The 12,320-nt window shown below is 32.3% G+C and overlaps 4 protein-coding genes across 4 annotated transcripts; 3 read left to right on the top strand and 1 right to left on the bottom strand.

The window, feature by feature from the left end:
* The first annotated feature begins 1,092 nt into the window (after positions 1–1,092).
* Positions 1,093–1,464, top strand: LOC121114460 (histone H2B-like). Its single transcript, XM_040708435.2, has one exon. It carries the CDS (start codon positions 1,093–1,095, stop codon positions 1,462–1,464), a length of 372 nt encoding a protein of 123 aa, XP_040564369.1.
* An 823-nt stretch (positions 1,465–2,287) lies between these two features.
* LOC121114458 (histone H1) lies at positions 2,288–3,467 on the top strand. Its single transcript, XM_040708433.2, has one exon. The coding sequence runs from the start codon at positions 2,528–2,530 to the stop codon at positions 3,047–3,049; it is 522 nt and encodes a 173-aa protein (XP_040564367.1). The 5' UTR covers positions 2,288–2,527; the 3' UTR covers positions 3,050–3,467.
* A 2,668-nt stretch (positions 3,468–6,135) lies between these two features.
* LOC121114459 (histone H3) lies at positions 6,136–6,637 on the bottom strand. The gene has a single exon (XM_040708434.2). It carries the CDS (start codon positions 6,592–6,594, stop codon positions 6,184–6,186), a length of 411 nt encoding a protein of 136 aa, XP_040564368.1. The 5' UTR covers positions 6,595–6,637; the 3' UTR covers positions 6,136–6,183.
* Positions 6,638–10,152: 3,515 nt separating this feature from the next.
* Positions 10,153–11,168, top strand: LOC139904882 (histone H4). Its single transcript, XM_071886867.1, has one exon. The coding sequence runs from the start codon at positions 10,180–10,182 to the stop codon at positions 10,489–10,491; it is 312 nt and encodes a 103-aa protein (XP_071742968.1). The 5' UTR covers positions 10,153–10,179; the 3' UTR covers positions 10,492–11,168.
* Positions 11,169–12,320: the final 1,152 nt, after the last annotated feature.

Here is a 12,320-nt window from a genome sequence, read left to right as displayed (position 1 = left end):
TCCTACCCCATGTCTAAGACGGATGACAACAGTTGGAGTTAGTAATAATTTCATCCATCACAGTCATCACCACCCCCTACTACGTCACTACCCCACACTTGTATTTTATGTTGACACACTCCACCTCTTTGAATTAGGAATGTATGCAATCCTGTTCCTTAGAATGAAAGATTTTAACAAGTTCTACATAGCGTCTTAATCCTTGGCTTGAAGGAACTATGAAATTTTTGCCTTTCCAAAAACATTTATACATACATCAATTAAACACTATCGTAAATTCAATCAAACTACTCATATTCAAATGATTTAATATTATGCAATTGAATACAATTCCCGCCAAACTCACCGTCATAATAATATCCTCCCTTAAAATACAAACTATTATATGTACTACTAACAAGAGTTACAATAGTCCTAATGAACGGCCATATATCATGATTTGTATATGAATATTTATAAATAATTAAATAATAATGCAAATATATTCTTAACTCTATTAATATACCAATATATGAGCCCGTTAGCAACTGACCTATAAATCAAGAGTCTATTATATGTATAACCTTAAACGCTTTAGACCCTATTAGCTACATGAAAATTAATGTTAAGCATACTAACTATGAGAAATTCGAATTTTAAATAAACTAAACTAAATTAAATAAATTATTTATAAATAATATTTAAGAGTATATATAATTGGATACATAAGTATTTATATACAGTAGTCCAGTTAGTTATTGAGAATCATATAGATATATATATAAACTTCAATTGAAAATCATAAAGTAATATGCTCAGAGGAATTCAGTACTCTAAATTGATATTATTGACAATTGTATTATTTTATTGCACATTGCATAGATATTATTATTCAAGCTTTTCTCTCTAAAAAATTCAAATGTTAAAAAGTGGATTGAAAATTGTCCAATGAGAAGGAAGAATCCAAAAACGCTCCTTCTCTGTTGAGAAAGCGCCGGCGTCTGATTGGATAATTTTCTACACACCTTCAACTCCTTTTTTTTTATATAAATACAAAATCATTCACGTCCCCATTTGTAATATATAATATTATTAGCAATAAACCATATCGTGATGCCTCCTAAATCTACTGGTAAAGATGTAAAAAAAGCTGGTAAAGCTCAGAAAAATATCACTAAGGGTGTAAAGAAGAGAGTGCATAAGAGGAAGGAATCTTATGCCATCTATATCTACAAGGTATTGAAACAAGTTCATCCAGACACTGGAGTCTCATCCAAAGCTATGAGTATCATGAACTCGTTTGTCAACGATATTTTTGAGAGGATCGCTGCGGAATCATCTCGCCTGGCTCATTATAATAAGAGATCTACAATTACATCCAGAGAGATCCAAACAGCCGTACGGCTTCTTTTACCTGGTGAATTGGCAAAGCATGCAGTTTCAGAAGGGACCAAAGCCGTTACCAAATACACTTCTTCTAAATAATTATTTAATGGATACTTATTTGGTCCTAAGTTTTTATGTTTTATTAAATATAAATATACGTTTATTGTACATAAATTTATATTAGCATTATTTTGTTCTGTGGAAATACAAGACCTAAAGGATAACAAATTTTTTCTTGGAACCTGTCATATCAATTAATCAAGTTGTGGGAGCTATGATAATAGTTGCACATTAAATTAACTGATTGTGGGCATATCATGTGGATAATGGGTGGAATGTATATACATGATGAGCCATGGAATGAAAACGCAAATTCAGAAAGAAATTGCGTCTTGCTAAATGACTTATACGTTGGCAATGAAAATGTTAAACGTAAAAGGGGGAAAGTATCAATCGTTGGATTAAGTCAACACCAATTGATAAATAATTATTTATATTTACTTTTTGTATTAAACCATTGATTAATATTCATATACAAATCATGATATATGGCCGTTCATTAGGACTATTGTAACTCTTGTTAGTAGTACATATAATAGTTTGTATTTTAAGGGAGGATATTATTATGACGGTGAGTTAGGCGGGAAACGACAACAGAAAAAAGGAAAAGTAGACGATTAAAACAAAAAGGAATATATATGTACATATTGAGGTATTTATATTTATACATATATTATGAAAATTCATTATATAAATTGGAAAGATTTGGAATTGAATAACACACGTTTAAAAGAAAGGAAGAGAAAACACTCCCCCCCTTCTTTTTAATAATATTGACGCAATTTCGAGGCATTAATATTATTCTTAACATGATGTTTTTTTAATAGCTGAGATATTATTACGTATTTTCCTACATATTTTTTCTTTCTTTTTTCAGCATATATGATTTTACTAGCAGATGGCTAAATATAGGAGAAGAAAAAAGGAGAACGCTTAAAATCGCGCGCGCACCTTTTTATATAGTAAACCATGGAAATTACAATATGAAAACATAGTTGTCTCTTCCAATGGGTGCGCAAGGATTTCAAATGGCCCGATATAAAAAGCAGAGGCAACCTATTTGACATATCAGTCATTGTAAGTAAGTCAATCTAACTACATCATGTCCGCCGAAACTGCAACTCCTAAAAAAACTAAAACCCCAACCAAGGTTAAGGCCAAAGCTTCTCACCCAACTTCCGCTGTGATGGTGAAAGCCGCCATTACCGAATTGAAAGAACGCAATGGTTCCTCAATCCAAGCCATTAAAAAGTACATTGCCGCTCACTATAAGGTCGATATCGTTAAGATGTCTCCCTTTATCCGCAAGGCCCTTAAAGCCGCAGTTGAGAAGGGAGTGCTTACTCAAACTAAGGGTAAAGGAGCTTCTGGATCTTTCAAGCTCATGAAGGAGAAGGCTGCCCCTGCGCCTAAGAAGACTACAGCCAAGAAGCCTGCCGTCAAGAAAGCTAAGTCCCCTAAGAAGACTTCTGTCAAGAAGGCAACCAAGGCGAAGACGCCAAAGAAGGCAATTAAAAAGACCACGACTAAAGCCAAGTCTCCCAAAAAGGTGACAAAGAAACCTGCCGCCAAAAAAGTCGTTGCCAAGAAGACTACCAAAAAAACTACTTCTAAGAAGGCTTAAGTACTTGAAAGAGTGGTATACCCTTTCGAACAGTTTATTCAAACACCGGCTCTTTTTAGAGCCACCATAATTTTCATTTCGAGAGATATAATGCTTTGTTTTTCCATAAAAAAAAGGGAGTTTATACTAAGTGCAATCGTACTTTTACAATAGAAACTTAGTAAAACAGCTCCTTAATACTAAGTTTGTAGAGGGCGTTACTGAACTGTAATAGATATACTTTCCTCTTGCGAAGACTGGTTCTTGTCTTTGATCGGGAGTTGGATAATACTATTGGGATGCATCTTTGTACGAGGCCTTCGATTATATTATCCTCTACTTCATAAGATATATTTGACTAAACCTATTAAAATAGTAAACAATTTAGACACTGTTCATGATTTTATAACGTGCGAGTCAAATAAATTATTTTACTTAAGATCTCTTCATTTATTTGATCATAATATTAATCATCAATATTTTAAACAAAATTGTATAATTAGTGAAAGAGAAAGTGGAGTCAGGATATTTATTTAACCATCTACTAAAACAAAGGGAAGTTTGATTAATGTACTATAGGTTTTGAAGTTTTTTTCATCAGCGTTGCATTGTTGTTGACATTTTTGAAGGGTCATGAGTCCTTTTTATAGAAATAATCCGTTTTAGTTCATGTAGTCATAAAATTCGCTATTTTAATAGGAGAAAGGAAAATCTGTTTTTAGCCCCCCCGACAGTCTCCGTATCATTTGGATATAAATTCATCAAAACCAATTACCAAGACAGTTGGTGGAGTACTTCCTTAAATTATCATAAGTAGATTATTTTTAATAGTATTATTATATTTTAATTATGATTCAATATAAGAAACTGAAGGGAATTTTGTATATAAGCAGTGTGGAAAAATTTAAATAATGAGCCTCTATCCCTGGCGCACCCCCTAAGACGCCAATAACTCCATATATAATCATCCGATATAACTTCAATTGATTTTAACAGATTCTGTGTCATGCTAGAATTTTAAATTGGTGCAGTTGGTCCAAATCGGGTAATTGGAACCGGATTTATTTCGGAAAACCACATTTTTAGCACCTTTATATTTAGGGCAAAGGAAATGTGCCTGCTAGCTCGCCGGATCTAAACCCTTATTTGTGGGGGCCTCTTGGAGAGAGTCCAATATACGTGCACATAATTCTGTTGACTCCTTGCGGGCTTCCATTGTCGAGGCAGTGGGCAACGTGGAGGGAGTTCCCTATCAAGAGTTGTGCCAGGTTGGAAGAAGTAGTTGGTTTGAGTGATGGACTAAGAGCAAAATATTTTCAAATAAATTTGTAATATACATTATCTTAAATTATCCTGATTTAAAATCCCTACCCTGTATATCTGTGATGTTTAATATTTTAGAATTGACCAAATTCAGGAAGCTTTGCCCGCTATCTTAAGTTGTGTATTTTAGTGCTAAAAATTATGTAGGATTTTAGTGAGCTGAATCTGTTGACTAAATAGAATTGAATCACTGAATTAGTTTTAGATAATATTCAATCATTTTTCTTAATTATTAGTACAAAATATGATATTTAATTCAATCAAGGTTTTTGAAATTGAATATCAAATAATTCAGAAAGATGGTTGAATATTATGTTTATTGTGAGGTAGAACTTAGAATTGATTCAGTTCACTAAAAGGAATCACAATTACCCTTACTAGTACATCCTGTAGACAGTAGAACACTGTATCTGTGTCAACGTTTAATTCAGAAATTCGTTTATAACAAACTTTTTATATCCATGGATAACTCTTTCTAAAACAATATATGGACTCCCACTCAACAAATCTTTGCAAAACAAAATAAGGAATTTTGATTGAACTTTTTAATAATAAAACAAAGATAGGGCATGAGAAAAATAAAAATGATACTGAAAAGAATTTTAACAGGGTCCCTGTTACAGGATTACAAAAAAATAGATTAATAGGCAATAATTAACGTTATGTGATGGTGCCCTTTATTCCATAAAGAGTCATTGAAATTATATTATGTATATACATCTATCTTGAAATTTGTAATAAAACGTCTTTCTCCTTACAGAAAAAATATTTGAAGCACTCTTATGCTGTTCACATCTAATTAACTACATTTAATATTAAATAATGTTATAATTCAGGGAGGATGTATTATTTTGTCGTAAAACAGCCCCACTCACTGCTGCTTTGTTTATGAGTGATATTTAAGTAAATAAGGCTCATGCCCTCTGTTTGATCGGTCTTAAGTCGGATTTTTAGATCAATCCGATCTTTTTTCCAATTCAACATTCCTAAGGACCGATCAGTCGGTCCTACAGTATTTTTATTTTCTTCACTCCCAACCAGGACTGAAGACTAGTAAATAACGTTCACTATACGTTCTATCCAAACAACTAGCCCACTTAACTTCAGGACTCTTATCGCTATTAGTGATTTGTCATTCGCGAACGTAATGGCTCTATGAAAAGGATGAAGTTAGCCGGCTAACCCCAAATGATTGATTTTTTGCTTATTATTAAGCAAAAAGATGATTTTTTTAGTATTTATATTCTAGAAAAGGTCATTCGAAATTTATAGCGCAGGGCAAAAATTTGAAGAAAAAATATTAATACCTATTTCTAATCCTGCGAACCTTTTAAGTACAGGAAAGAGCTGGAATACCAATCAATAGTCTCTATAGGGGCTATTGTGCTTTATTAAACAGCTCAGCTGAGCAAACCTTAAAAAATCGTATTTTAAGACTGTCAAGGTTCATCAGGACTGACGGCAGACATATATAATCATTATGCTTAGCCCTTAAAAGTTTGTTAGCCTATAAATTCTCGCACACGCATTTATAGCTCCCTTATAACTAGTATCGAAATAGATGTACAAAGCCAAACATAGTTTGTGAATTTATTTGCTAAGCGTATGCATGATTAAGTCAGTTACATACAGAGCTGTACTGATTGTATGACAAGAGTCAGTATATAGCTAAATTTAATAGTTATGGACTAGAATGAGATTCCCCCTGCCATTGAACGTTTCAAGAATTCACACCGTGAATACTCAAATTACTAAGAATAGACTCTTTATCAGTTATGGTGGCCCTTATAAGGGCCGGATTTGCTTTCATTGCAGAAGTAGTAGCAATCCATTTAAGCACGTTCGCCACGGATACGGCGAGCGAGTTGGATATCCTTGGGCATGATTGTAACACGCTTTGCGTGGATTGCGCACAAGTTGGTATCCTCAAAGAGACCAACAAGATAAGCCTCGGAAGCTTCTTGAAGAGCCATGACAGCAGAGGACTGGAAACGCAAGTCAGTCTTGAAGTCCTGAGCAATCTCACGGACAAGACGTTGGAAGGGCAACTTGCGGATAAGAAGCTCAGTTGACTTTTGGTACCTACGGATCTCACGGAGAGCGACAGTTCCGGGTCTGTATCTGTGAGGCTTCTTCACGCCTCCGGTAGCGGGGGCAGATTTTCTGGCAGCCTTAGTTGCCAATTGTTTACGGGGAGCCTTTCCACCGGTGGATTTACGAGCGGTTTGTTTAGTACGAGCCATTGTTGTACGATGAGTATATATTAACTGATGGTGTATGAGGAGACTTGAGTGTTTATATACCCAGTCATACGCGCTCTGCTTTCTATGTGACAGTGTGGATTTAAGCGCGCTCTTTTTCTTTTCAACTAACATGCAAACACTTCTTTTTATAAGTTAATAATTATTGTCAGAGAAATATTTCAAATTGTATATAAGTAATAATATATGATACGATGACGTAGCCGTACTATATATTTTATTTCGAATTATTCTATTAATACATACCAAGACAAACTCGCTTATCCTCTTCCTAATTCCCTTCTTTAATTTGTATTCAATATACATACATCTAAATATTATAATACATAGGATAGACAAACTTGCTAATTCACATGACATACATACATACATACAACCATAAAATTATACTAAAGTAGATGAAATTTTAACAAATTTCTAGGGGCGTCTTTACATGTAGTCAAAATGACTGTCGAAATTATGCAATACAATTTGAATTGAATCTTTGATTTAAACATCATCTCAACTGTTCGCTACTCTAACTTTATTTTTGATTAACTAAAGATATAAGACCAGTTAATACTGACACCCAACAATTTTCCCCCTAAAAGTATCTTTTAAATTACGGTCTAACTTTAAAATTTATTTACATCAAAACTCAAACCAATTCAGCTATAATAATAGCTATAAATCTTTGTTTTCAAAGAAAAATACTTTAGAACTTATAATTTTAATTAAAAAATTGTAAAGTGAAATTAAATTATTAATCCCTCGACTAGGATTTTTACTGAAAAATATTACGATTGGTACTTTTTTTTAAATATTGGGTGATATACTTATTTTACTGATCAATTTAAATGGTTCCAATAAAATTTTAATGAAATCTATAACTTCATATCTATGTACAGTTTTTTTTAGTATGTTCATATGGCGTCCCTAGACAAAAGTACATACTACTAAGTACAAACTTATTTCTCGACTCGGAAATGTATATTCCATTTCATGGAAAAAAAAACATAATATAAAATATTATTAATCGATGAATATGAGCAATAATAAATCAAACATTTCAATTAAGTGTCTTGAAATAACCCCATGTATACATGGGAAGTATTTAGAAGTATCAATCCGTATTTTTGCTTATTATATAATAATAAATAAATCTGCGTGTATTTGGTTTTAATTAAAAATGGCATTTAGTTTAGCTTTGCTACATAAATAGACATATTAGTTTTCAATCTGACACATCCTTCCATAGCTATTGTAACAAAAATACTAATTGTTTATACTGCAAGAATAAGGCGAGTCTCAAGTCTTTTCTCACCACTCCAAATTCTGGAATCAGTCCAAGTTCTTAAATATTGTTATCGAGTCCCCAGATATATTCTGAACCAATTTTAGCTCATAATAATAATTAATACTATAGTCAGGCTTTTCTTGTGTACGGTATAAACTAGCTATTTCAGCTAACAAGTCAAATTAAAGTCAGGAATCTTCAATTGTAAGATCAAATAGAGTCTCAAGTCTTCAAAATCTGGACTCTTATAAGTCCTAGACGAGTGGTAAATCCACATCTCTGCTACATGGGTCACGGGCTATTATACCTTATGAATATATTTTTATAGAATTGTCATAAAATGTTATTAACATACAAATCTCATCTTTTTTATTAGTAAAATACATATGGACTGTGAGATGAAATTTGCCACCTAATTATATTATTATTTGTGGGTTATAAAACTTTATAACTTGTTTTTATTAACCTTATCCTTCCGTTGAAATAATTGCAGTCAAAATTATATGCTCACCCTATAATAATAAATTATTAACACACTAGAAATAGAGTCTAAAAAGTGCTCCACTTTTTTTTAAATTAACGTAATATGAAAAAATGGCGGATTCAAAAGGGAGGAAAAAACGACGCAGAGGTTTGAAAATTGGAGGGAAAAATCAATCCCAACGGTTTTTTTTCTACAAGGGGGGAGAATTTAGGCGCCAGAAATACGCGGGCTTTTAGCTTCCTATTCTTTCTTTTTTACGTATGAATAAAATCGGATTATGTTTACAAAAAGCATAATTCTTTGACTATAGATATGTTATATTTTAACTACATATAAGCAGAGGAAAGTAAAAAGGATTTATATATATGTTATGTATAAGCTGCGATTTTGCACGAGTTGAAACTTGTGTAAGTTTCTATTTCTTTGTCTTAAAATCATTATGTAATTATGATTCTGTTATTTTAATTATCAATTATTTATTGATGCAATCAATTCATTTAGAGATATTAAATTTGCGTAGTTTGTACGTACATCTGTATGTATTTAAGAGTAATTTAACTTAATTTCATAATGTGAGGTATAATACTAAATAATTATAAATTTTGATTAAAAAAAGTCAAAAATTTCAGCATTAATATTCATCATCTATTGCTAATACAATAATTGCATAATCCCAGCCACAAGTACTAATAAATCTTCAATTAAAATGATTTATTTTATTTTTTGGTTGTTTCTCTACCAATAGAGCGTTTTCACGTGACGTCTGCCATTTTGGGGGACTAAACAACCGAGTTTAATGAGAACGAAAACGCCGTCCATATTAAGAAAAATAGTAAACTATTAGATTTCAAAATGATACCAACACATAGAAGGACTTGAACCTTACTGTCTATCAAAAATCTATCCTTCTATTATATTATATATCTTGCTCAAAAATGTATTACAAATCTGTGATTACATCGTACTACAATCAATCATATTTCCATATTGTAAGTACAAATAAACTACTAAAAGCGACAGAAAGAGACACTTTACTCTAAATATCATTCTTTTTATCGTCCCAGAACAAGATTAGTTGCAACAGACTAGCCATTTAATAGAGATTTTCAGTACATAATTCTTTGATTTAATTCAAATATTACTCTGTCATGTGTATGAAGTAGTATTCAATATAGTTTCTATTTATTTTCGTAAAAAAAATTTCATCACGGTTTATTCGAATTTTGTCCATTATATGAGTGTGTCTCCTTCAATTACCATGCAAGTTAAGACGTCAATGAAAATGCTCTGTACAAGTTACAACTTGAACAGAATCACAACCTGGATAAATATATATGTATAGCTATAATAATATTAGTGATAATTTTATGACGAAATATGCTTTTGAAAACGAGTTGAGACTTGTCATAACTCATATTGTAAGAAAAATAAGTAGAATATGACTCATAATTGTTTTCCAATAATATAAGTAACCTAGAATGTAAATTGTTTTCGGATTCTAAGCTTGTAAGTGAGGATTTATCAACATAATTTGTAAGAATAGTATATTCTTACATCAGTAAGTTAGTGTGATTATATATTTGCAAAGTCGTTGTATTATAACTAATAATTTACTTTTCTTTACTTCTATCAACTAAAAACAGAAAATATTTTGTAAAAGACCCCCTCAGCTTCCTCTTTTCTAGTAATAAGTTGCCCAACGCGTACGTTTTTTCTTTTCTGTTTCACTTAGGCGCGGCGTTTCGAAAATACTATATAAATCAGCGCCTCTACCACCGTGAGCATCAGTACTTATAACCTATCTACAATGACCGGACGTGGTAAAGGAGGAAAAGGCTTAGGAAAGGGAGGCGCTAAGCGTCATCGCAAAGTTCTTCGTGATAATATCCAAGGTATCACCAAACCCGCTATCCGTCGTTTGGCCCGCCGTGGTGGTGTCAAGCGTATCTCTGGTTTGATTTACGAGGAGACCCGAGGTGTCCTCAAGGTTTTCCTAGAGAATGTTATCCGTGACGCCGTCACTTACACTGAACACGCCAAGAGGAAGACTGTCACTGCCATGGATGTCGTCTATGCTCTGAAGAGACAAGGACGTACTCTTTATGGATTTGGAGGTTAAACTCTTATTGATCTACTACCTATCAATGCGTAACTCCATTAAATAGGCCCTTTTTTAGGGCCACTCCATCTAATTTAAGAGTATATATCAACTTGATCAGTAAACTTTAATTATCTTCAGGTTAAGATCCACAGTTAACACTCTTTACCACTGCTATAAATGTTGAACTCATTGTATTTTAGAGATACTTGTATGGAGCTATAATTCAGAAATATCGTCATCAGTCATTTGAAAATGGCGTAGCACATCATTAATTTAAACAAACTGCCGTTAGAGTATATAACATACATTTAATGCGTTACAATTAAGGGAATGGAAATTTTTTAAAGTATGAAAAGAATGCAGGAAGAAGCTATAAATAATAGATATTGAGCCTATTTTTCCTATAACTGGAGGATTCCAACTTTACATAGAAAATCTGCAACTTAGCTCCTAAGTGGCTAGTCTGATCAATTTTGTTGCTTAATCGATATGTAAAAATATAATCATTTATCAAAATGATAACAAAAAAATGTACTATATAAGTACATCACAATAGCCTTTATTTTATCAATACAGTTAAATCTAGTAATTTTACTTTTTTATATTTATCAAATTTTTAAGTCAAACAACACGAAATCCCTGTAATATAAATAACATAAAACGTAAAGTTTACAACAAATAAACCATGAAAAACATCTTTTTTTACGTAACAAGTTTAAAGTGAAACACGGGATCCCTGAAAAACAAGAAATATAAATTAAGATATTTACAGATCTAGAAAAAATAAATTATGAAATACAAAATAGGTGATTCGTTTTATACACTTAAACAAAATTAAAGTCAAACAACACAGAATCCCTGAAAAAAAATGCAAAACAACAAAATATGAATTAAAAATATTAACTCTTCAGTGCTATAAATAAAGTATAAAATACAAGAACTATTTACAACTCAACTTTTAACCAATTTAGACTGAAAGAGCAAATAACTCCTAAAAACAAAAATTAAAATTAGTATAACAAAAAGAAAAAGTATCAGCAGTCTCGACTCAAGATTGGGATCTAGAAACACCGAGTGCCTCAATTTCGTGGACTGAAATTGAGTTACATCTGTCAGTAATTATCTGACTTGTTTCAGAGAAGAATCACTCAGAGGGGACTGATGTTGCAACAATGCCAGTCTCCGCGTCATCACATCATGGGCTTAGAGCCAAAATGTAACAAGTCTCAATTAATCATATATGAGTAAAAGGTAAATTAAGTTTGACCTTATGTTCTGAATCTTGAAACAATAGACTGGATTAGAAATTTTTGAATACTAGTTTTGATTCACACTATAATAAGAGTTTAATTAATAAAGGGACGTTCAAAAATGTTTATTTTGAGAACAGCCTTTAATTTTTCAATTGTTACATTTTAAACTGTTGTAAAACAGTGTTGCCATCTGTCTGGAAGTGCAGAAGGGTAATAACGCAAGGATATCAGCCTTATTTTCCTTGTTCAGCGGAATTGATTCAGAGTATGGTTGTTGAACCACATTCAGAGCATGTTTCCCTCCTCTTTTTCTGTAAGAAATTTGTCTCAATTCTTCTCCTATTTAATTACTCATCCCCAATGCTGGATCACGTCATGTTTCAGATACTTTTTTGTAGTTAATTTAGTAATTTAATTTAGTGTGTGCTAATAACACCGTGAACACATCAGATTTCATATAATGATTGTTGATCATTTTAAAGTCAAGAATATCCTCATGGGTTATCTCTGCTACTATGTATGGGTTATTCGAGCGGGCAGAAACCATGTGCTGAATATATCCACAGGGAAGATCAACTTCTTTGTTTTTGAAGG

Source organism: Lepeophtheirus salmonis, chromosome 3 (genome assembly GCF_016086655.4).
Source record: "Lepeophtheirus salmonis chromosome 3, UVic_Lsal_1.4, whole genome shotgun sequence".
Taxonomy (NCBI): domain Eukaryota; kingdom Metazoa; phylum Arthropoda; class Copepoda; order Siphonostomatoida; family Caligidae; genus Lepeophtheirus; species Lepeophtheirus salmonis.
Note: the sequence above shows the minus strand (reverse complement) of the source record. Positions and strands in the feature narration are given on the sequence as shown.